Source organism: Oncorhynchus gorbuscha, linkage group LG12, assembly GCF_021184085.1.
Source record: "Oncorhynchus gorbuscha isolate QuinsamMale2020 ecotype Even-year linkage group LG12, OgorEven_v1.0, whole genome shotgun sequence".
NCBI classification, from domain to species: Eukaryota; Metazoa; Chordata; class Actinopteri; order Salmoniformes; family Salmonidae; genus Oncorhynchus; species Oncorhynchus gorbuscha.
This window is the reverse complement of record NC_060184.1, coordinates 28,512,542-28,537,250: the sequence shown is the minus strand read 5'-3', so window position 1 is coordinate 28,537,250 and position 24,709 is coordinate 28,512,542. Positions and strand designations below refer to the sequence as shown.

Below are 24,709 nucleotides of genomic sequence, written 5' to 3'. Positions count from 1 at the left end.
AATTTACAATCCCCTTCTCCAAACGGATTACTCATTTTCCCAGCTCTTGTCAATAGCTCTTATCAATGCATAAATTACAGTGCAAGGAGAATGGTATTATTTCTATCGGAAAAAAAAGATAGATGCTTTTTCCACATGGAAACGGCAGGTTCGCTCGACCTTATTCATGGTTTCCTCGCGCTTAAAAGGTGATGGAATAATTATGGAATTAAATCAAGGTCAGAATACGGCTTTATCTCTCGACACCTCAGCCACACCTCCATATCTGTGATCTCCACCGCAAATGAATAGCGGGTGAATATGCTATTCTCATGCTTAAGTATGCATAGAGAGAAAAGTGCATAAAAAGGGAATTACGTTCCATTTACTCGCACTTAACTCGGGTCGGAATTTCCCCATAATGCATTAGTATTACAGTGGAATTGTAAAACATGGTGTGGCAACCTGACAGATCTATAGCTCTTCAAAAAAGCTCATCAAAGCCCTGTTAGCGCAGTTCCCATAGACTCTGGGTGTAAATCACAGTCTCGGAGGAACATTATAAAGTAACAGGCTGTGTGTGTGAGTGTGTGAGAGTGTGTTCGTATCCAAAACAACTCTAATTGCACCTTGGAAACAAAGAGCAAAATGCAGCGTGAAACGACTGACGGTCAGACAGAAAGATGGGAGCAGACAGATAGAGAGAATGTGAAAAACAGAAAGGGAGAGAAAGAAAGGGCTCAATCGCTGGGCCATTAACCCGGGGTGTGTAGAAAGAAAGGAAAAAGCAACGAGAGGAGGCAACACTCACTCTCAAATGAGCAGTCACAATACAGACGATGACCAAAAGGACAAGAGAGCCGGGGACACACACACAGGGAAGGAAAAGGAGGTAGAGTGAGGGAATGTGTCAAATTGTTTGCAGGACTAAAAGGCAGGTAGAAAAACCATACATTCAAGTCTCATTTAAATTATTATTTGGGTATATTTTGTTTTTGTGCCCATTCGTTTAGTAGTCCGTTTTGAAAAAATATATATAACACATTTTATTTTACCAGGCAAGTCAGTTAAGAACTAATTCTTATTTTCAATGACGGCCTAGGAACAGCGGGTTAACTGCCTGTTCAGGGGCAGAACGACAGATTTGTACCTTGTGGGCTCGGGGGTTTGAACTTGCAACCTTGCGGTTACTAGTCCAACGCTCTAACCACTAGGCTACCCTGCCTCCCCAAACACCTAAAAGATGATCAAAGATGTCAAGTATTGGTAGATGTGGATTTAGGTTACTCTAGCTATGCATCCTCCTTAACTTGCTCATTTAGCCTCTAACCCCCCTTGTCAGTGATTTGGGTCAAAGGAGTCTTGTGCATGGTGATTCCTAATGGGCCAATAGGAGATGAGGTATCAGGCCGGAGCTGAAACACTAGCATCACTGATGGCTCTTAGTTTAAGTGTGTAAAGGGCTTGGGTCAAATCAGTTGGTGCTGGAGATGTTGGGTTAAACAAATTAAGTGCTGGACCTGTTGGGTCAAATTCTTATTTACAATGACAGCCTATGTCTCGACAGACTGGGGAAGGGGATAAACATGGTAACACTTCTCCTATACCTGTATATTATATATGCCATTTAGCAGACACTTATCCAAAGTGACTTACAATCATGCGTGCAAACAGTTTATGTATGGGTGGTCCCGGGAATCGAACACACTAGCCTGATGTTGCAAGTGCCATGTTCTATTAAAGATGCACTATGCAGAAATCGCTCCATTTCCTCGTTGCAAAAAAATAGAATAGTTCATTTAATTTCAGTTTGTGACAAAACAAGCAAGTATAGTGTAGAGAATCATTGTACCATCTAAACTGTTGTGAAATATATATTCTATAACCAAAAATATTGTATTTTCAGCCGTTTGAATTTGGTGTACAAAACCGAAAGTAAAAGACGCTAAAACGTAAGAACGGGAAGCATAGAAATAGTGCACATAGAACAGATCTACTGCTTCTTAAACTTGCTTTCAATGAGAAAGAAATGTGTTTTATATATCTGTCAATGTGAATTTGGTCGGGTCACCCAAGAAGATATATATTGCAGCTTTAACTGAGCTACAGAGGACCACATATTTTCACTGTAATTACACTATCAACAACACATAGTTACACAAAACATAAAAGCATGCTCTGTTTCTGCATCCTCTACTCACCCCTCTCACCCCTCCTCCATCTCCCTCTCTCTGTCAGTCACTCTTCCTCAATGTCTAATATCCTGTTATCCTCCGGTTAGGGTCTTATCTGAGCTGTTGTCTAGTTCTGTATTATCACAGGGTTAACAGGATTTGCTTTTCAGTGTTGCAACAAATAGCTAATAACACCAACCTACAGAAGCGTACCTCTCTCTGCAGTGTTAAGGCTTCACACAACACAATGCAGATTGATAACAACCAACATGTAAACAAAATGATAATGGTAATTCATTTAACAATTATGAATGATCAATTAAGTAACCTGTTACAGGGAGTAAGAAAAATATTCAATTTGGACAGTTGTGTTATTTCTCCACTTGTACAATGTTGGAATATTCAGTGATAAAAACAAGTTCAAGAGTACACAGTAGTATATAAAAATTGTGGCAAAAGCCATCACAACTGTAAGTACAATTCTTCAGTGCACCAGCATACTAGTGGAACGACTGTAGACTAGAGTCTGCAGCAGTTTATGGACCCTTACTGATCCTCACTGCTCTGCAGGGGGTAAGATACCACACATTTCGCTGCTTTCCTCACCTCATCTCTCTCTACTTCATAATCTTCTTTCTCAGCCACTTCCAACTCTCCATTTTCACACCCTGTTGCTCCTCTCCCTCCCTCCCTCCCACCTTCTATTTCCCTCTCAGACCTAGTCCCTCAGCTCAGGTATGTGGGTTTCATCTGTCAAAGTTATCCTCTCATTCAGACACTCTCTTTTTCGGTAAAAATCCAAGAGGTACACTTGTTCCCTAAATAACTACTACATATGACAGCCCACTGCCTTTGTTTCACACAGATGTGCTTGTACTGACATAGAAGACGCCACCACACCAAATAGCAAATAAAAACACCCAAAGTAAGGTCTTCATTTGAGAACGAGACAGCAAGTCGTAGTGCACATGCACACTGTTCAAGGCTTACCATTACCTAAATAACATCACTGTGCTAACTTTCTTTACACTCCACCGACAGTTTTGTATACATACAGAATATGGATCAGAATAGTCCATGTACTTACTCAGTGTCAGGGTGATAGGTGAAACACTCAGGGAGGTACAGCTCTACTAAATCCATGTGCTCTTTGACACCATACTCTGAGGAGCAACGATCCCTGTCAGCTTCCTCTTTCTTTCTTTAGTTGGTCTGTGTCTCCCTATAACTCTTTCTCTGTGTCTCTACCAATCTCTGTTTTTCTCTTATACACACACTTTCACTGGAAAAACAGTCTCTCTCTCTCTCTCTCTCTCTCTCTCGCTCCCTCTCCGTTTCTGTGTGTCTGTTTCTCATGCGCTCACTGACTTCCCTCTAGCAGCAGTGTTGACACTCCAGCCAGTGAGGTCTTAACTGTTGTGGCTAGCTCTATGATAGAGCACTCTAAGCTAGGGCTGGCCCTCATGAATATTCAGGAACTATTTTGCATGCCCCTCCCCCTGTACCACAATGTCGGCATTTGATTGGCCACCGTCTACTCCAATGAGAGCCGGCCAGACTCTAAATCGGAATTTCTGGTTAGGATCTCGCTCTTTGTCCTAATAAAAACATTTTCCATTAGTACATTACAGCCTGGGAGGCTAGCCATTTAAATTAATTGTTGCATTTGAATATAGTTGCAGTTGAGATGTGAGTGTGCTCGTGAGTATTTGCAGGGTTGGGGGGTAACCGATTACATGTAATCAGTTACATATCATCTGATTTAAAAGAAAATGTATTCAGTTACATTACCAGCATAAATATTGTAATCAGTTTACAGATACTTTTGAAAAATGTGATTATTATATCTTGGATTATTTTTAAATTGATAAAGCATACTTGCAATTTTTTTACCTTTGTTTTCTCAATGACATTGAATTCAGTATTGAAAAAAGGCACAAGTTTAATTTTCTTCCACCTGAATGAGTCGGACCACAAGTCAGAGACCACTATGATGACAAACCAAATGCATTTGATGGGTCCTTTTTGTCTTCTAATGCCTCTTAATGGGAAAGTAAAAGTAACTGAAAGTAATCAGATTACGTTACTGAGTTTGGGTAATCCAAAAGTTACGTTACTGACTACAATTTTGGACAGGTAACTACCCACTTGGCACTGGTTGAATCAACATTGTTTCAAAGTCATTGCAATTAAATTACGTTGAACCAACTTGGAATAGACGTTGAATTGAGGTCTGTGCCCAGTAACTGTATCGGATTATATTTAGAAAGTAACCTACTCATCCCTGCCTGTTTGTAGTGAGGCCAGTGAGTTCTGAAAGCTTTTGTCCTACTGTGATGATACCTGATCCTTAAGGACATTCTATACATACATCTATCTAGGTTGTGTCCATGTCCTACTGAACAACAGGTGCCACAGCACTCCCTCCAACCACCCCTACCCCCAAACACACACACACACACACACACACACACACACACACACACACACACACACACACACACACACACACACACACACACACACACACACACACACACACACACACACACACACACACACACACACACACACACACACACACACACACACACACACACACACACACACACACACACACACACACACACACACACACACACGCACGTTGATTTCCTTTATTTAAAAGCCCTGATTGACATAAATTAAGTAACTCAATGATGCAAGCCTCCCTAACTGTATAACTCACAGATCCCCCGGCACCAAACCTGGATCTGTCACTAAAATGTGCCTAATCAGAAGCTCTGACCTCTCCCTGACTGACACACACACACATATATGCACACGCACTCACGCTCACACACACACACGCTGGAGTGTGTCTCTGGGCAACTTGCCACCTCTGGCACACAAGCAGGTATCAAAGAGGAGCAACAATGTTCGAGGGGTGAAAAGCGGTGTTAGAATTCCCACTGGAGCACACTGACTTGATGTGAAAAATAAGACCATCAACACATTACTATGCCTGCATGCTTACAGCATACTTTGAAGACACTCCACTCATGTCTTCTCTACAAGGTAAATATTTTCATTTTCTTTCCTTTACTAAAGAACTCAGGACCCTCTTTAGTCCTCAGCATGTCCCAGCTGAGTCTTAGGAAATCTCTGATCATTGGATGGTGAATCACTTAACAGAGAGATTGCCTGCAATCAGCCAGCGGCCAAATCACCCCACAAAGCCTCTCAGCTGGATTACTGTATCAGAAAGGCTTAGAGGAAAGAATATAGAGAGAGGAATACAAAACACACACACACACACACACACAAAACCACAGAAAGGGAGAGAAGGTAAGAGAGAGAAAGAAAGGGGTAAAAAGAGAAAGACAGATGGAGAAAAGAGAGGAAGAGGTGGAGCGTATGTCCAGATTACAATGACTGTTTCCAATTGTCTTTTCTTATTTCATTAGCTGGTCATCTAACACAAAGGAAGGTGATGCAGGGGTGAACAGTAAGTGTGCATACAGTATGGGTTTCTGTGGTCTTGATATCAAATCAGTGGAAACGGACACTTCAGATTCAAATCTAGGTAGTCTGAGTAGTGTACCGTGTTCTGAAGTGAACCCCCCCCCCCCCTCCTCTCTTTCATACGCACATGCTGTACAACACACAATATCATGTTCTGAAGCGACCCCTGGAAAAACAAACTTAAGCAAGGAGAAATCGCTTTGCTTATCTGCTTTTTGCTAATCCCCAAACTCCAGACTCCATGGAGTGGTTCTTATCACACAGCTAATGAGCTCCACATTAAACACCTCACTCACACATATGACGCATAAAACACCTCACAAAACACACACACCTGCACATATATACGCACACAATGTACAGTGGGGTTCGGAATTATTGCGTCCCTTGATAAAGATGAGCAAAAAAAGACCTGTAAAATAAATAACACGAATAATGAGCTGTATTGTATGCTCAAAACATTTTAAAAATACATATTTTTATACTAATACAATTTCTCAGAGAAAGATTTTGTTTAGCAAGTAATGCAAAAAAATATATTGTATCCGCTGTTTTCAATTCTCCAGCGCCCTCCCCTTGTGAGGATAACAACACTGAGCCATTTCCTAAAACACCTGTATTTTATGATATTGGACACATTTGGCTGGATCTTAGACCATTCCTCCATACAGAATCTTTCCAGATCCTTGATATCCTTGGTCTGCACTTATGGTCTGCCCTCTCAATTCAAACCACAGGTTTTCAAGTCCAGAGACCAAGATGGCCATTGCAAAATGTTGATTTTATTTGGTCAATTAATAATTTCTTTATGGATTTTGATGTGTGCTTGGGGTTATTGTCCTGCTGGAAGATCTATTTGCGGCCAAGTTTCAGCCTCCTGGCAGAGACAACCAGGTTTTGGCTGAAATGTCCTGGTCCTTGGTAAAGTTCATGATTGTGCAACTGATCTTAACAAAGTTCCCAGGACCAGAGGAAGCAAAATAGCCCCATAACGTCAAAGATCCACCACCATATTTTACAGTAGGGATTATGTATTTTCTACATATTGTAACAGTTTTGACTTGAGGTTATTATTTATAGGGGTGCCAGGTAGGTTGTGCCTACCAGAGAAAACATTGGTTTCTCCTTTTGGTTTGGGAGGGAATCAGTCCCATCTGGTCCGTCAAGTCTACACTTGGTACAAAGGACTTATGTAAAAGTCAGGATGGAAATACACTTTTCATAAACCCTTAAAACATTGGAAAGAAAAACAACTGTATTATTTTGCATGGGCTGTATTTACCAACAAATGATTACACACACATATAACACAATGCGTTCTGATTCCTCCAGAAATGTCCTGTACCTCGGGCCTAAAAATAAAATATATATATTTTTTAAATTAAAAAAGAAGAAGAAAATAAATAAATAAAAGAGTCCAGCCCGGTAAAGGAGTTCAGGGAACTCAAGTGACCTTTGTCACGCAATGTTTGTCCGTTCATTCAAGTGTAGCGTAAACCCAGTATTAATCATTTTTACCACACAACTTTAAAAAGTATCAACTCTTACTAAGTCCTCAACTACAACTAACTACATAAATCATCACAGTATACATCACATCAAAACAAATGAAATACCGTATAAATAAAGGTCAGACAATCCAATCTACGCAAAGAGTGGATCCGATCCTGGGTAAACTCTATTAGGCTACAAAACAAACGGAATAGAGACGCTTTGTCACTGAGTGTATAACACATCCTCATTCACGTCTCCATCACAACCCCACTTTTGCGCAGCTTGATGCTGGCTATTTAATTGGGAATTAAGGGGAACGCGCCCTATTGGAAGCAGAAGCACTATTTAATTGGGAATTAAAGGGAAAGCGCCCTATTGGAAGCAGAAGCACTATTTAATTGGGAATTAAGGGGAACGCGCCCTATTGGAAGCAGAAGCACTATTTAATTGGGAATTAAAGGGAAAGCGCCCTATTGGAAGCAGAAGCACTATTTAATTGGGAATTGAAGGGGAAGCGCCCTATTGGAAGCAGAAGCACTATTTAATTGGGAATTAAAGGGAAAGCGCCCTATTGGAAGCAGAAGCACTATTTAATTGGGAATTAAAGGGAAAGCGCCCTATTGGAAGCAGAAGCACTATTTAATTGGGAATTAACGGGAAAGCGCCCTATTGGAAGCAGAAGCACTATTTAATTGGGAATTAAGGGGACCGCGCCCTATTGGAAGCAGAAGCACTATTTAATTGGGAATTAAAGGGAAAGCGCCCTATTGGAAGCAGAAGCCCTATTTAATTGGGAATTGAAGGGGAAGCGCCCTATTGGAAGGAGAAGCACTGAGACGGTTCAGAAAAATTCAGGGCCGTTACACAATGCATTGTCCTTTCGAAATGTCAAACCCACTGCTGATGTGTCCAAAGATCTCTATTTTCGTGTCATATGACCATAGTGTCAAAATATCTGTGTCTGTGTTCAGTAATGCTATCATATACAATCACCAAATCTTGACCCCAACGTAAATGTAACACAGGGAAATGATCTTCAATAAACCATTTAGGAAGAATACGGTTTATGTATGAGAAGTTCCCCTAATAGCTTTTAGTAGCTGTTACTACCAATATATTCTTTATAGCCTTATTCGTTCGGTGGTACACTTTGGCTAATTCAGGTACAAAGCCATAAACACATTTAATAAGGAGAGGAGAGCAAAATATTACTTATTTGATCAATTAAGTCGTTGTTTGAGCAAGATTGACATTTTCTATGGCACAAAGCAGTCATGCTGGGATGGAATACCATAACAGTGAGAACCACAAGAGCAGGGCCACAGTTGCCTCTTGTTAGCCACTTGAGTTTAATATCACAGGAAATGAGTTTGACCGCTCTAATGACAATACATGCATCACCTTGCCAGACCGTTCCTATTCACTTTGTGATTTCAAGACACTCATGTATTTGAATGCATTTCTGAAAAGAAACCATATGAAACAAACCCCGGGTACTGTTCTGTATTTGGTGCCCTAAAACTTAATGTCACTTTTTATGAGCCTCATGAAAATGTATGTCCAGCATATGAAATAGATTGGCTTTTTCAAGGAAGATTGACAAGACTTTTGGGGAATCTATTAAAATAAAGGTCCCACTTTCTCATGTTCGATAAGCTCTCTACCCAGAGGTCGGTGCTATGTAGCCTACCTTCTCAAAGCTCTGAAAAGGAGAGACCTGTAACACAAAACTAAGCAGTCAGCATTGACCATAGTATGGATTACATCCGTTTTTCTCAATCTGAGAGAGTGGAGGAAGCAACCCTCAAACCTCACACAATAAAAAACGGCAGAGTAAATTTGACTTTAATTGAAAAAGATTTAACTCTGCTACAGTTAACAGTTGGTCCCAGTCTAAAAATAGTAAAACATACTCTGGCAACAGAATTATTTTTTTTAGAGTTGTATCTGCTCATATTTAGTGTTGATATTTAACTCTGCGTCATTGGGTTTCACTCTGTACGGTATTAATGGAAAATAACCCTGTGACTTGTTTAACTCTCCGCAGTGTCGATCAGTATTCTAGAGTTACAATATAATCACAATAGTTATTTAAACTCCTATTGAGACAAACTCAACACTATTTTTGGGGATTTATACAGTCCCATTTGAGGTGTAAAGTCTCATTTACATATTTCTGTGTCATATTATGGTGGTTTACAATATGACATCCAGTCACTATTTGCATCCATTTCAGAGGGAGGCTATCCAGCAATCACCCAGGACTTACAGTCAGAATGCATGTCAGAGGAGATATGAGAGAACGGATGTGACAGACTACCCAGTACATCATGTAAACTGGAACCGCCTTTTCAGTAAAGGTTCCAATAAATCCAACCACTTATTAAGCTTAGTTTAGTTAAGAAAATGTATGTTACATATCATTGTGTAGCATAAGATCAAAAACAATCAATGTACATGTGAAAACACAGATATTGAAACAAACCATTTTTTAAAAATCTACCTGAAACAGAGCATGCTGGGAAATATGACAATGAGGTCCCTCGCACATATGTGGACACTCCATAGTTTTAACTCCCTGTCTCTGGTTACTCTTAATGGAGTTAAAAGTACTCCATCCCATTCAACTCCAGTTATCAACACTAACTCCAATGGGGTCAATTTAACTCTATTTGTTTTTACTCAGTGATTTCAACTCACCTTGATTTACTGTACTCCCTTCCGAATCCCAGCACCCTCTCTATAGGGACAGCTGTCAGATTGAGTTCTAAACCAAGAGCGTCTCTCTCTGGTGTCCCCAACCCCCTACTGTCTCACCTCATCATTCTTACTCTGGTACTTCTGACATCATCACTGCGAGACGCACTGAGAATAATGAGTTTAGCTATCGTCCAACTCAGTGCAATCCATCAATTACTTAGACATGTTGTAGGCAAACACTATCGTCTCACTGCACAGATATAGTACATGCTAGGGACAGAGAGATAGACAGACAGACAGAGAGAGAGATAGAGGGAGGATTACTGGAGGAAGGGTTAAGGAGTAGGAGAAGAGAGATAGAGGGAGGATTATTGGAGGAAGGGTTAAGGAGTAGGAGAAGAGGGAGGGAGGGAGGGAGGGACTATATGGATGGGTCTTTGGATAGATAGACTGAGAGATTGATAGTTTAGTGCCATGATGAGCAGATTGGTCAAAATATTGATCAGTCACTCACACATTAAATATTGATCAGGAAACAGGATGTATTCACTATCAGAGCCTTGCCACCAGTGGCTGTTCCCTCCCTGTGTGGGAAACTGGGACCACCTGATCATGCCACTGACCATAAAACTGTTACTTGGTCTATGGTGACAACCAACTAATCAATGGTTTTAAATGGTTTGCACTGCTCACACGACCCTCCCTGTATAGTCCCGTTTGGAATACAGAGGGAAGGAAAAAACACTGTTGGGTGACTGCGGGACCATAGCCAGCCTATTGCAGCTGTCCCTAAACACTTTGGTCTGGATTGCCCTCTAGTGGAGTCCTATAAAGCCAACATACGTTCTTCCCCCCTTCATTGGAGTAATCACTGATCTGAAACTATGACGTAGAACACTTGCTTTCACCTATGACAGGTATAACCTCTCTCTCTCTCTCCCTCTCCTTCTACCCCCCCACCTTCTTTCTCTCTCTTCCCCTCTGTCATTGTGTTTAGCAGATAACCCACCAACCTGTATTTTCAGCGGGTCATGTAAGCAGACCTTTTTTAACCACTGGAGGATTACAGATGGGATGTCCTCTCAGCAAGAAGCACAGGATTAACAAGTTCACTTCCCTTTATCTATCTCCCTATGTACAGACACACTATATATACAAGAGTATGTGGACACCCCTTCAAATGGGTGGATTCTAATATTTCAGCCACACCCGCTGCTGACAGGTGTATAAAATTGAGCATAAAGCCATGCAATCTCCATAGACAAACACTGGCAGTAGAATGGCCTTAATGAACAGCTCAGTGACTTTCAACGTGGCACCGTCATAGGACGACACCTTTCCAACAAGTACGTTTGTTAAATTTCTGCCCTGCTAGAGCTGCCCCGGTCAACTGTAAGTGCTGTTATTGGGAAGTGGAAACGTCTAGGAGCAACAATAGCTCAGCTGCTAAGTGAGACCACACAAACTCACAGAACAGGACCGCCGAGTGCTGAAATGCATCGCACATAAAAATAGTTTGTCCTCCGTTGCAACACTCACTAACGAGTTCCAAGCTGCCTCTGGAAGCAACGTCAGCACAAGATCTGTTAGTCGGGAGCTTTGTGAAATGGGTTTCTATGGCCGAGCAGCCGCACACAAGCCTAACATCACCATGCGCAATGCCAAGTGTCGGCTAGAGTGGTGTAAAGCTCGTCGCCATTGGACTCTGAGGCAGTGGAAACGCGTTCTCTGGAGTGATGAATCACGCTTCACCATCTGGCAGTCCGACGGACAAATCTGGGTTTGGCGGATGCCAGGAGAACGCTACCTGCCCAAATGCATAGTGCCAACTGTAAAGTTTGGTGGAGGAGGAATAATGGTCTGGGGCTGTTTTTCACGGTTTGGGATAGGCCCCTTAGTTCCAGTGAAGGGAAATCTTAACCCTACAGCATTCAATGACATTCTAGACAATTCTGTGCTTCCAACTTTGTGGCAACAGTTTGGGGAAGGCCCTTTCCTGTTTCAGCATGACAATGCCCCCCGTGCACAAGCGAGGTCCATACAGAAATTATTTGTTGAGTTCGGTCTGGAAGAACTTGACTGGCCTGCACAGAGCCCTTTGGGATGAATTGGAATGCTGACTGCGAGCCAGGCCTAATCGCCCAACATCAGTGCTCGACCGAACTAATGCACTTGAGGCTGAATGGAAACAAGTCCCTGCAGCAATGTTCCAACATCTAGCGGAATGCCTTCCCAGAAGAGTGGAGGCTGTTATAGAAGCAAAGGGGGGACCAACTCCATATTAATGCCCATGAATTTGGAATGAGATGTTTGACAAGTAGGTGTCCACATACTTTTGGTAATGTTGTATATCTCTCTAAATTACATATATTCTTGTCTCTGTCTTCCTGTCCTTCCTAATCCTTAATACTCTTCCTTTTCTCTCTCTTTCTTTGTATCTCTCTTTCTTGTCTGCTCACCTCTCTCCTCAAATGATGAACAGAGATATGGAGAAAACAAAACAAAAAGAGGGCGGGAGAAGATTCACCAAGGTCACCACGGCTCTTCACACCTTATCTCTGTTGTATTCTTTGTCATCCTTATATCTGGTGTTTTCTGTATACACACACCTGCTTCCCAGGCCTATCACGGGGCACATCTCAGGTGTGAAGCCACCAGGGTGGTGCTTACACAGGTGGAATACTGTTAGTCAGCACCTGACCCTCTCAGCATGATGTCTCAAACTCAGACACCTGCTGACGACAGCAGGAACCTCACACACACACACACACACACATACACGCACACGCACGCAAGCAGACAAACAGGCAGACACACTCTAAAGATCGGATTACCTGGCCTACCACCTCACAGTTAACCTCTCTCTCCACAGGTGGTATAATCTTACTCTGGCAGTCGACTTTATACACAGGGTTTTTAGGTGCAAATTTCCTCCCACTTCATCCCACCTCTCTTCTGTTCTTCCTCTCTCTCACTCTCTCCAGTTCCTATACCCATTCTCCTTCTTCCATTTTCTCTCCCTCATTCTCATTCTTGTTCTCTCTATCCCCTGTCCTCTCTCTGCCTCTCCTTCTCTCCCCCAATTCCTCTCCATCTTTCTCCTTTCTCTCCCCTCTCCTGTCCCTCCTACTTCTCCTCCTTCGCACATACCTGTCCCTCTCGCTATGCCCTCTACCTCTCCCCACCCCCCTCCCTCTCCCTCTCTCTCCTATAAAGGTGGATCGGTTGAGCAGCAGCCAATCAGCCAGACCAGTGGGTCTCAGCTACGCCAGGAACACCACTCCAAGATTACACACGATAATGACTGGCTTTGGAGGACCGCCATAACTGATGTCTTCCAATTATAGATGTATAACTATCGATCTGTCAACACTAAAGAAAAGGAGGCAGTAGAGGGATGGAGAGAGTAAAGCTCTGTAAAGAAATGTTTACTTAACCCATGCGACATGGAATGAAGGATGAACATGTATTGGAAAAATGACAGAGAACAACTCATCACTGACCAACTTGACCTTAGAATGCAGGCGGAAGATTGAGGAATGCAATAAGATAGCTATTCTCAAAACTAACTGTGGGTAGTGGCACACACTGTTTTGGGAGAGCAGGAAGCCGATAGAAACCTAAGTTAGGTGGATATACCTGAGTACAGGACATACCTCTCCCACCTGGACAAAGGAAACACACACACACACTCACACAAACATTTCTATCCCAGCCCAAATGCCCTCTAGTCAACTGCCCTGGTCAAAATACCCCACTCTAGATACACACTTTCAAATACCCTCTAAATGCCCCCAGTCTAAATACCCCACAACAACATATTTTAACATCCCATCCAGCCCCTGCCCATGCCCTGTCTGACTCAATACTCACTCTCCCTGTTTCCTCCAGAGCCCTGCAACCAGCTGCAGTCAGTCAGTCAGTCTCAAGGACAAACGCCTTCAGCTCTACCCAGCTCTCTTCCTCTCCTCTCTGTGCCTTCAGCTCTACCCAGCTCTCTTCCTTCCTCTCCTCTCTGCCTTCAGCTCTCCCCAGCTCTCTTCCTTCCTCTCCTCTCTGTGGCTCAGCGATGCAGCAGCACAGACTTTTCTCTCCTCTCCTCTGGACCAGCGCTGAGTTCACGTACCCCACTCAGTCCTGAGTGTGTGTGTGTGTGATAGGGGAAGAGGATAGAGAGGAAGTAGAGGACACAGCTCTTCTGCATTTGCCATAGATACAGGGATCGCTGTAGCAGCCTTGCGAAGGGGAGGGAGAGGAAGGGAAAGAGAGAGGCAAGAGCATCATGTTTTAGCGAGGTTCTCTGTCAGCATGTGAGTTTGATGCAAGTACACTACATATACAAAAGTATGTGGACAACCCTTCAAATGAATGGATTTGGCTATTACAGCCACACAGTTGCTGACAGGTGTATAAAATCGAGCACACAGCCATGCAATGTCCATAGACAAACATTGGCAGTAGAATGGCCTTACTGACGAGCTCAGTGACTTTCAAAGTGGCACCATCATAGGATGTCACCTTTCCAACAAGTCAGTCCCTCAAATTTCTGCCTTACTAGAGCTGCCCTGGTCAACTGTAAGTGCTGTTATTGTGAAGTGTCTAGGAACAACAACGGCTCAACCGCAAAGTGGTAGGCCACACAAACTTACAGAACGGGACCACCGAGTGTTGAAGATCGTAAAAATCATCTGTCCTTGGTTGCAACACTCACTACCGAGTTCCAAACTGCCTCTGAAAGCAACGTCAGCACAATAACTGTTCACTGGGAGCTTCATGAAATGGGTTTCTATGGCCGAACAAGCCTAAGATGACCATGAGCTATGCCAAGCATCTGCTGGAGTGGCGTAAAGCTCACCGCCATTGGACTCTGGAGAAGTGGAAACGCGTTCTCTGGAGTGATGAATCACGCTTCACCATCTGGCAGTCCGACAGACAAATCTGGGTTTGGTGGATGCGAGGAGAACGCTACCTGCCCCAATGCATAGTGCCAACTGTAAAGTTTGGTGGAGAAGAATGGTCTGGGGCTGTCTTTCATGGTTCGGGCTAGGCCCCTTACTTCCAGTGAAGAGAAATCTTAACCCTACAGCATACAATGACATTCTAGACAATTCTGTGGTTCCAACCTTTGTGGCAACAGTTTGGGGAAGGCCCCTTCCTTTCAGCATGACAATGCCCCCGTGCACAAAGCGAGGTCCATACACAAATGGTTTGTTGAGATTGGTGTGGAAGAACTTGACTGGCCTGCACATACCCCATTGAACACCTTTGGGATGAACTGGTACACCGACTGCGAGCCAGGCCTAATCACCCAACATCAGTGCTCGACCGAAATAATGCTCTTGTGGCTGAATATAAGCAAGTCCCGCAGAAATGTTCCAACATCTAGCGGAAAGCCTTCCCAGAAGAGTGGAGGCTGTTATAGCAGCAAAAGGAGGGACCAACTCCATATTAATGCCCATGACTTTGGAATGAGATGTTTGACGAGCAGGGGTCCACATACTTTTGGTCATATTGTGTATATCAATTGAGTTCGTGAGAGAGTACTATTTATAAAGCGTGTTTTTTAAATATTTTTTATTTTGATGTTTTCTTAGGGAGTATTTTTCTGTTGCTTTTTGCTTGAGAGAGCAAGAGAGACATGGTAAGACAAACTGAACCCACAAACTGAATCTGCTCATACCAGGGGGATTGTTTCACTCAGGCCCTCAAGTTTAATAATATAATAATAATAATATTAATGAACATTACATTGGCAATGGTAACACTTTTTTTTAACAAACCTATTTCAGTTGTTATTTACCAGGTAAATAGAAGACTGTAAAGTGTAACCAATATAATTTTCTCACTTTATAAAACATGTTACGGTCTACTGTACACTCTGGGAATTGTTATTGTAAAGACATTGCCATGAGATGGTTGCTACACATACATAGCAAGTACAGCATGATTGGGAAACAGAATTTTGTTTGGCTTCTTTTTAAAGCCCCCCATGCAGTCTTTTTAATGTTACGTTTAAATGATCACTGTATGTCTAATAAAACACTGTGTATTTATTTAATGCAAAATAAGTATGCCTCCTTTTGCCATTGAAATGCTCAGTCTGATGGCCCAACAGCCCTGATTGGCGGATAGGATCGTCTTGGCCAGAGCCTACCCCGCTAATCCCTTCAAAGTAGGATAGGCACGCAAATAAAAGATGACTGGTCATTGGTCAGAATAATCAGATCAGATTGTAATGTCATGATCTTGTCCAAATAACTCCACACCACTTGAACAGGCTGAAATTCCTGGAATTATTTTTCAAACAGCTCTTACACAAAAAGGGCAATATGATCATTTTCACAATTCCCAAGTGTTAATTCAATGTCATAAAACAAAAAAACAGGAAATCAAGTTAACTGCACTGCCTTTTCAATAAAATAAACACTATTCTGGATTGTTCAGGGTTGAACATTCTACTTCAATACCATACATACAATGATTTTATTTCAAGATTATTTTCCTGAATTATTCCCACTTCCCTCAGGAATACCATCTTTACGCCGGCAATTACCATATAACCGCCGGTTATGGATGGACACCATCATGAAAACAAATGTCATAACCGTAAAATAAAAAAAAAGCATAATGAGTTGTTTGTTTGAGACAGCTGTGTAGTGCTAGGGCAAAACCTAAATGGGCAAAACCAAAATGTGCACCCGGGGGTTTGGGGGGGGGGGCAGAGCCGAGTTTGGGAACCTCTAACCCTGACAACTTGACTGGTACTGTATTCAATCATTTCAATGCTGATGTAGAACATTCATTGAATTTATGTTAATTGATGTGGCTAATGGAATGTAATTTCTTTGTAATCGGTTGAGTTGAATCAAAACAAAAATCGCACCACAAATTGATGGGTACACTTCCTACTTTGCTCCTATGGGTACTCTTGCAATGCTAGCCAGTCAACCCATTATGCCACTATTGACTTGAATGGGGATGCCTGTCCAATTCATTCTGTTTCTATGGGAGCACATGCAGTCAGCAGCAGAGGAGAAAAAAAATCTTCATTTTTATTACCAATAACTGTCATCTACAATCAAATATCACTGCCCGATATCCCAAAAGGAACCATATAGAATCATTAAAAAAAACATTTGCCAGTTACATTACATTAGCGTTATACCAGAGAAACTACAAGTAGTATAATTGTAATTACCTTAACCTAATGCAGTACTTTGCTAACACTTCAGCCATCATCTTTTTGTACTAAGCCACAGGAATAATGTTATTCCATTATAATTACCCTGGAATAACACCAATGTAGTGTCGCAAAACACATTTAAAATCAAATGTAAACTTCCACCACACACATTATTTTCATGCGTACAGTGATATTCACCTAAAATATATTTTTTGTCATACTGTGCAATATCAGAACAACCCGTTGATTGAAGAGAAATTATATTCTTGTGAAACTGAGCCATTTAGTGTCCTGTGCAGTACACACAGTCCAACTACACAACCTGGCTAGTCTCGTACAATCAAACTCAACAACGCCTGGGTCTTTTCTTCAATTCCTTCCCTTTTCCCTGGTAGAAACATTGGACATCCCAACTATAAATCTGAGGTGGGAACCCCAACGCTCCATGCACTTCCCCTAACCAGGGTCAAAACTTCCCGTATGAGTGTCGGCCCTGGTTAAGAGTGGAAGTGCATGGAGCGTTGGGGTTCCCACCTCAGATGATCCTTTCCTTCTTCCTATTAGTTAAAACTGTTATTGCCGACTTGCAGCCGTTTCTTCATCCAGCTCTGCTGCTCCATCAGAGTTTCTTTCCCAGAGAGAGTTGACCACAGTCCTCCCTGCTCTCAGTAGGGTCCATCTCCATCGAGGCCTACTGGCCTGTTCAGTTGGGGCCTAAAGCCTCAGGCTCATTTAAAACCCAGACCCGCTCCCTTGGGTCTCTGTGTGGCCCGAACAGGCTCGGTGATGCCCCTGCCCTCCGGACCCAGGCCCATGCCGGGGCTCCAGCCCATACTCTGCAGCATCCGGTTGCCCATGTTGGTCTCTGGGATGGGCCCCGCACTCTCACCTACCACCCCTAGAGAAGGAGAGATAAAAGAACAGGAACTCAGAGTTACAACAGAGAAAAAGACAGACACGAGAAGGAAGGGGAGACTGAAAGAGATACGAGCAGATGATCTCGGTGATGGCTTATTGATTTGGCTCAATGGGCCGACAGAGCTACAGTATTTAACCCCTGACCTCTACCACTCCAACCTAATGATTTAGCACCGGTCTGCTCTACAATGACTGGGTCACAATAGACATCTCATCTCTCTTCCTTTCCCTTTGCTCTTATGTAGCAAGGAGAGATGAGGGCAGTAGAGCAGACTCCGGTTGCATCACTTCCTATTGTAGCCATTGGTAAATACCTTCATATCCTCTTCCTGGAACCAAGATGGGTACCTGGTTATGACCCATTAACCCTTTAATTCCTCATTCTCATCAAACACACAACTTAAGAGGTGGAGGTGAAGGGTGGGAGGGGAGCAGGTGTGGTTTGGGATACACAGCAGTCATTGGTTTAGGGTTAATCTGGTATCTCTCTGTGACTGCAGAGCCTGCCAACTGACTGCTGTCCAATCCAGATTAGAGGGTTGAGAGCCAAAGATGGATTTAACAGGGGATGGATGGGTGAGTCAGGAGTGTGACAGTACAGTGGTGTGTCAAAGAGTTTACCTGTGGGCGGAGGTAAGCCAAGGGGTGCTGCTTTGCGTCTCCTCTTGACATCCCCCGTACACAGAGACCCCAGGTGACCACTCGTCTGCCTGCAGAACCACAACCAGGAAATAAGCATCCATCTGTTGGCAACATTCTAGAAACAATGTGCTGTTGTGGATGGAACAACTATCATATGTCTGCTACATCCTTCGCTGATTGGACCATTCCTCCTGTACCTGCTGGCCGTCTTTACTGAGCAGCTCCTCCGATGGCCTCTGTCTGACCGTGAGTCCCAGTGCATCTAGAGAGAGAACAAATGAAAAGCCATTAGCAAATGTAAAATGCATCTGGGCATTATCAACCACAAATGTATAATACCCAGTACTGTTCTGAAAGTGCAGCTAAGTAATAAACATGTCTTACCTGTCCATGTTCTCTTCTAGATCCCGGACTAAACCATGGGCTGTGGAGGACACAGATTTGTTAAGTTCATTTGCACACAGTCAATTCAAATAGAGAAAAATACAGAATGAGGGAAAAATTAAATGTATAGACAGATATTCTACAAGTCGGGTGACTGCGAGGGAGGTAAGGGAGACTGACTCGTGTGAGTGGGGGTCCTGGTGGTGTCGTCCCAGACGCTCGTTGAAGGTTTGTCCTGGGCTGCCTTGAGAAGCCTGGCCCCGGGGCCCGCCATGAAGCCGGCTCAGCCTGGCCTGGAACCCTGACACAGGAGAGGCAGCAGAGCGCACACATCATAGACTGGAATAGGAGAAACACTATGGCAGCTGTAGAAGCTAAATGATAAACCCTGTGCAGGAAATGCCCCCAACTCGTTGTATAAAACAAATTCTACAATCATGCAAAGAAAGAGAGAAAGCAGGACTGGGCCCAGAGATTCAAACAAACAGGCAGATATATAAACAGACAGGTCTGGGTCCAGCTACCTCTCTGTGCTCCGGGGCTCATGATGGGGAAGGATCCGGTGAGGATGCTGTTGAAGACCGGGTCAGCCAGGTCCAGTTCCTCCCCTGCCTCCCTCTCCCACCAGGGAATCACCCCCGCCACCCCACACGCCCCCCCTGGCTCCCCCTCATAGAACCAGTCACTCTGCTCATCATCACCTGGGAGATCGGGAGGGGGCAGAGGTTAAAGGTCAGGGCTGAGAAAAAAGGTTCCATTCAAAACATTTACTTGTTTACATTTTGACTAACCTTTATAAGACATGTTTTATTCTTGTTGATAACACTGCTATAAATTACATACATAGTGGAAGTTAACCCAGTGGTTAGAGTGTTGGGACAGTAACCAAATCGCAGAGTTGACAAGGTAAAACTCTGTCGTTCTGCCCCAGAGCAAGGTAGTTAAACCAGTGTTCCCCGGGCACCGAAGACGTGGATGTCGATTAAGACATGCCCCCACACCTCTGATTCAGAGGGGTTGGGTTAAATGCAGGAAGACATTCAGTTGCACAACTGACTAGGGATCCCCCTTTCCCCTAGTGGGTGCGGGAAATGTTTTTTTTTTTAAAACCTAATTTAAAATGTGTTGCTGCTTATAATACATTTCAGATATTTGGAAGGATATTTGTTAGTCAACTTGTTTATAATTAGATACATGCATCTTGTCTTCGGTCATAACTCTCTGACCTATAAAAATCAGTACTCACAACAATAAATGTTACAAATTGATAGAATGAATGCATCAATAATATAGTTGATGTCGGTAAAGTTGTCTGATCCATTACTGCTTCTCTCACAGCATGAGACATCCAGGGAATGGGAGAAAAGCTCTAACACAAGGTCATGATTCTTTCCTTGCTGAAGGTTGTACAACGATCCAACATGTTTCAAATTAGATTTCCGCTCGTCTTGGATGCTTAATGTTGTGATTTTATTACGGTCTGCTTTTATGAAAAGTGTCAAATGCATATAACGTATCAGGCCACTTGCATTCCCTCAAGAGTTGCTGAAAGATATCATATTTCAAAGTTTATGTTCCAGAGACAAAATTAACATTACGTGCATCATTGCACTGAAAGAAATACTTAATTCTGCATGAGTTCAGTTGACATAAGTCTACATGTGAGAGGTTATAGGCCTACAGTCACTGTGCACATTTCAGTTAATGATGAAACTCAAGTGGAAAGGTGTGGTAGACCAGTGGGTGCAGACACACCGCTTCTTCCACCAGTCCCTGTAAATGACAAGATTTGGTCAAATAGATGGTTACCTTGCCTCCCCTCATCATTGGTGTACAGTCCACCATCACTACTGTTGCTCACACTGCTGGTCTCACTAATAAAAGAGAGATAGAAAGAAAGCGATAAAAGGATAAAAGATGGGAGTGTAAGGAGAGATGGGAAAAGAAGGGAAAAGTCTGAAGTCAATTTTCAGTGTCCATCCCACAGCGAAACCTCTGAGGTAGGAGACCTTAAACAAGCCTTCTAAACCCTGCTTTCAACCAGGTGAGCATACATGTGAACGCATAGACATACACAAAGGAGCAGGGAAACACTAACCACCTGTCACTCATGTCCTCGTCCGAGCCCTTCTGCTCCTCAAACTCCATCTTGTCCTTGGGCCCCGCCTGCCTCATAATGGCGTCCCCACGCTCCACCAATGCGCCCTCATCAGTCGCCTCCAACCCAAGCCTGTGGGCTGCCAGTTTCCTCTTCTTCACCCTGCCCTTCCCACCAACAGTGAGCTCCATCACTGCCCTGCCCTCAGCTGCACTCACCCCAGGGATCCTGCATCCTCCGTGGGGCTTGGGGACAGGCGGGGGACCTAGCATGGGGGTGGTGCTATTGGAGGTCACTGCCTCCAGAGGGGGATCGACGGCCATGCGTTTGACCTTGCGGCGGCGTCTCAAACTGCGGGACCCCTCCGCGCACCCCACTCCTCCAAGGTCCTCCTGCCAGAGGGGGCGCTTGCCACGTCCTGTGTCAGGGTTCAGAGGGGTACGGCGCTTGGGCCCTAGCTGCTCGTCAGAGTCGCTGTTGTCACGGGGGTGGCTGTTACTGCTGGCAACGCTGCCTGTGGTGGCACGGTAGTCCTGACAGGGAGGGAGTGAGGGAAGAGAAATAGATTAAGACAAACAGTTACAACACATGTTTAGACAGTTAAACTGACAGTATCTGTGCTCTTAAGGAATATTCTTACTGTACAGTTACCAAGGTACTGTTCCTTTACAATTACAAGATATGCGAGGTTCATTGAGGACCTGGACCGTCCGAGACCACCTCCCCACCTTATGTTCGTCCAGGCTGGACTCGGAGCCCTCACTGAGGTGGCCAGTCTCCCAGGGAGGGTGGGGATTGTCAGAGCGTCTCTTCCTCCCACGGCGTTTCCGGGCCTGTCTCTTCAGCAGGCAGCCCACAGCCAGCGCGTGGTCCCCCCCATCCCCAAAACCCCCCCGCGCCGCCTGCTCCGAGCTCTCCTCCAGCGCCGACACCAGGTCATGGACCAGCTCGTCCATCGTCCGGCTAAAGTGCCTGGGGAAGGAGAGAAAGGAGGTGTGAGTGTGTGTGGTTCAAACAGTGAAGAATATATGAATTTGTGTGTATAGCCCAAATCGTGTGTGTTTGGAAAACTGTCCCTTGGCATGAGTATAAGACCTGGCATCAATCTAATAGTAGTATCTGTGTATATACCAACTTAACCCCAGCTAGCTATTGCTTAGGTAAGTATTAACTGCAGCCAAATGTTGGATGAACTTCCACGCAGAGCTTGGGCTAAACGACCCAGGCACTGCCAATGTGTTAATCCAATCCATGGAGACCTGACCTACATTTAAAAGCTAGCTAGCATAGTTGGCTAAACCAAAAAAAGAAAAACAAGCTAGTTAGCGGACACACTATTTATTAGCTAACGTTAGTGGCCCATTTTGCTGTCAAAATGTAAACATCTGATAACTAGGTAGCCGATTAACGTTGTAATGTCTTCAAAATATAAGCAGCTGTCCAGTCAGGTAACTAGCTAGGCTAATCGGATGGCTAGGTAGCAATTTTCTCAGAAATTACTTACCAGCTGGTTCCCGCTTTACTAAAGGTCTTTAAATTAGCTGCACCTGACATTAAAGCCCCCCAAAGCCTGTTACTTTTAACCAAAAATGACGGGAACACGCCTAAATAAGGGAGTAACCATTTTTATAAAGCTAGCCTAACAAATCTGCGAAAGCCTAGAAGAAACACGTTTTCTTCTGTGGTGTTGTTGTGGTTGGCTACCAACATTAATGGTGCATTAAGGCCACCTACTGGACTAAAGTGTCTCTCCAGCAACTTTGTGGAAGTACATGCTTTATACACCAGAGGCAACATTAGGCTATTCATTCTTGAAGTTTTTGACAAAATTTCTAAATATGTTTGCTTGGGGATCATTGTTGGACAGCAATCTTCAAATATTGTCACATAGCAGAGATGTAGAGACTTGGTGTGGGTCTGGTTTACGACAAGCCACAGTGATAAGAATAGGAACAATCTAAGAATTGACCTAGGCTTTGCTCTTTTGTTCCAAACTCTTCACTCCTTCCCAAAGCGTAGGCTTACCCACAACGTGACAGTCTCTGAAATCCCAGACCTAGGGCAGCAACAAAGTGTAGGCCTACCCACAACGTGACAGTCTCGGAAATCCCAGACCTAGGGCAGCAAAAAGTGTAGGCCTACCCAGACCTCTGAAATCCCAGACCTAGGCAGCAACAAGGTGTAGGCCTACCCAGTCTCGGAAATCCCAGACCTAGGGCAGCAACAAAGTGTAGGCCTACCCACAACGTGAAGTCTCGGAAATCCCAGACCTAGGGCCTACCCACAACGCAGTCTCGGAAATCCCAGACCTAGTGCAACAAAGTGTAGGCCTACCCACAACACAGTCTCTGTCCCAGACCTAGGGCAGCAACAAAGTGTAGGCCTACCCACAACGTGACAGTCTCGGAAATCCCAGACCTAGGGCAGCAACAAAGTGTAGGCCTACCCACAATGTGACAGTCTCGGAAATCCCAGACCTAGGGCAGCAACAAGGTGTAGGCCTACCCACAACGTGACAGTCTCGGAAATCCCAGACCTAGGGCAGCAACAAAGTGTAGGCCTACCCACAACGTGACAGTCTCTGTTTCAGCACTATACCCACAATGCAGTCAAATCCCAGACCTATTTGGGTGTAGGCCTACCCACAACGTGACAGTCTCGGGAAATCCCAGACCTAGGGCAGCAACAGCACTGTTTCAGCACTATAAGCTCAAACAGTATTTGGTACATTGTGCGAGGCTGTCTAGAGACTAACACCATGACGCAGCAGTAGTGTACAATTTTTCTTTAGGTCATCATTTTTTGTTGTTAAATATAACATCTAGAATACAATAAAGCATTTATGACTGAAATCAGTTTATTACAAATTATATAATGGTACAAATCAATGTTCATGATGATGCACAAACTGGTATGTAAAATCCATGGCATAACATCTGTCAATATATTCAGTACAACACAAATATTAAATAAATCATTTGGAAGAACAGTGTGAACATAACCTCAAAGTCATAAAAAAAAACATGTTTTTGATGTATACCACCAGATATTCACGTACAGTTTGGTTAGCACTTTGCAGTATTTTTATACACTTATACTTGAGTTACATGCATTGTAGCAAAAACAAAATTAATATTGAGAAGTAAGTAGCCCAAAGCTGACATCACCCTTAGCAGCAGTGGTGACATAGTCAGACCAATAGCCAGTCAGATGTCTGTTCTGGGTAGGTGACAAATCCATACATTCTCAATAGCTTTAGGGTCAGTGAACACCATGGCACCATTGATGACTGTAAAAAAAAGAAGCTTTGCATTTAGCATAGATATGATCTGTTGTAGGCTTAAGTACTTGACAGATATCAAACTGATAAGCAATACTCTAAAACAGCCTGTTAAACCTACATTTCAGCTACAAGTCATTGTTTTTACTGCTTAATTAAACATACTGCTTTATTTTCAGTTCCACGCATGGCTTATGAGGTGTATCTCAAAATGAAAAAGTGCACATTTGGCAAACTAGCCTGAACTCTCACCCAACTAAACTATATAATTATGTTACACATGCACTTTCACAAAATAGTTTTAAAATATGTTTTTTTTTGTCTGTTCTTATTCTTTAACTTACATCTATACA

At 43.5% G+C, this 24,709-nt stretch overlaps 2 protein-coding genes across 6 annotated transcripts in view; both read right to left on the bottom strand.

Annotated features, from left to right (window-relative positions):
• Positions 1–13,818, bottom strand: part of LOC123991643 (estrogen-related receptor gamma-like) — a 49,450-nt gene extending 35,632 nt beyond the window's left edge. For 2 of the 4 annotated variants that reach the window (XM_046293282.1, XM_046293281.1), the window contains exon 1: positions 3,241–3,560. Coding sequence is in view for 1 of the 4 variants with exons in the window: in XM_046293281.1 (XP_046149237.1) it covers positions 3,241–3,296 (56 nt within the window). In the remaining 3 variants the exon portion in view is untranslated. Of the gene's footprint in view, positions 1–3,240; positions 3,561–9,851; positions 10,020–13,724 lie in introns of those variants that run through there. The other 2 variants (XM_046293284.1, XM_046293283.1) reach the window with 2 other exon arrangements.
• A 2,244-nt stretch (positions 13,819–16,062) lies between these two features.
• Positions 16,063–22,765, bottom strand: gpatch2 (G patch domain containing 2). Of its 2 annotated transcripts, none has more exons than XM_046291722.1 (10): positions 22,581–22,765; positions 21,805–22,048; positions 21,077–21,609; positions 20,788–20,852; positions 19,503–19,679; positions 19,159–19,279; positions 18,979–19,018; positions 18,792–18,856; positions 18,574–18,662; positions 16,063–17,932 (listed from the first exon to the last, which is right to left on the bottom strand). In XM_046291722.1, the coding sequence occupies exons 1-10, from the start codon at positions 22,628–22,630 to the stop codon at positions 17,763–17,765; spliced, it is 1,554 nt and encodes a 517-aa protein (XP_046147678.1). In that variant the 5' UTR covers positions 22,631–22,765; the 3' UTR covers positions 16,063–17,762. The 2 variants fall into 2 exon arrangements, with proteins under 2 accessions (XP_046147678.1, XP_046147679.1); XM_046291723.1 differs by having other exon boundaries at positions 21,080–21,609.
• Positions 22,766–24,709: the final 1,944 nt, after the last annotated feature.

What these genes read in the sequence shown, in the direction of transcription:
- gpatch2 (XM_046291722.1), bottom strand. Translation starts at nt 22,630, where the DNA reads ATGTCAGGTGCAGCTAATTTAAAGACCTTTAGTAAAGCGGGAACCAGC. An exon ending in CCAGCCTGGACGAACATAAG is followed by an intron (nt 21,610 to 21,804) that starts GTGGGGAGGTGG and finishes CCTCCCTGTCAG; the next exon opens with GACTACCGTGCCACCACAGG. An exon ending in TGGCTTACCTCCGCCCACAG is followed by an intron (nt 17,933 to 18,573) that starts GTAAACTCTTTG and finishes CTCCTTCTCTAG; the next exon opens with GGGTGGTAGGTGAGAGTGCG.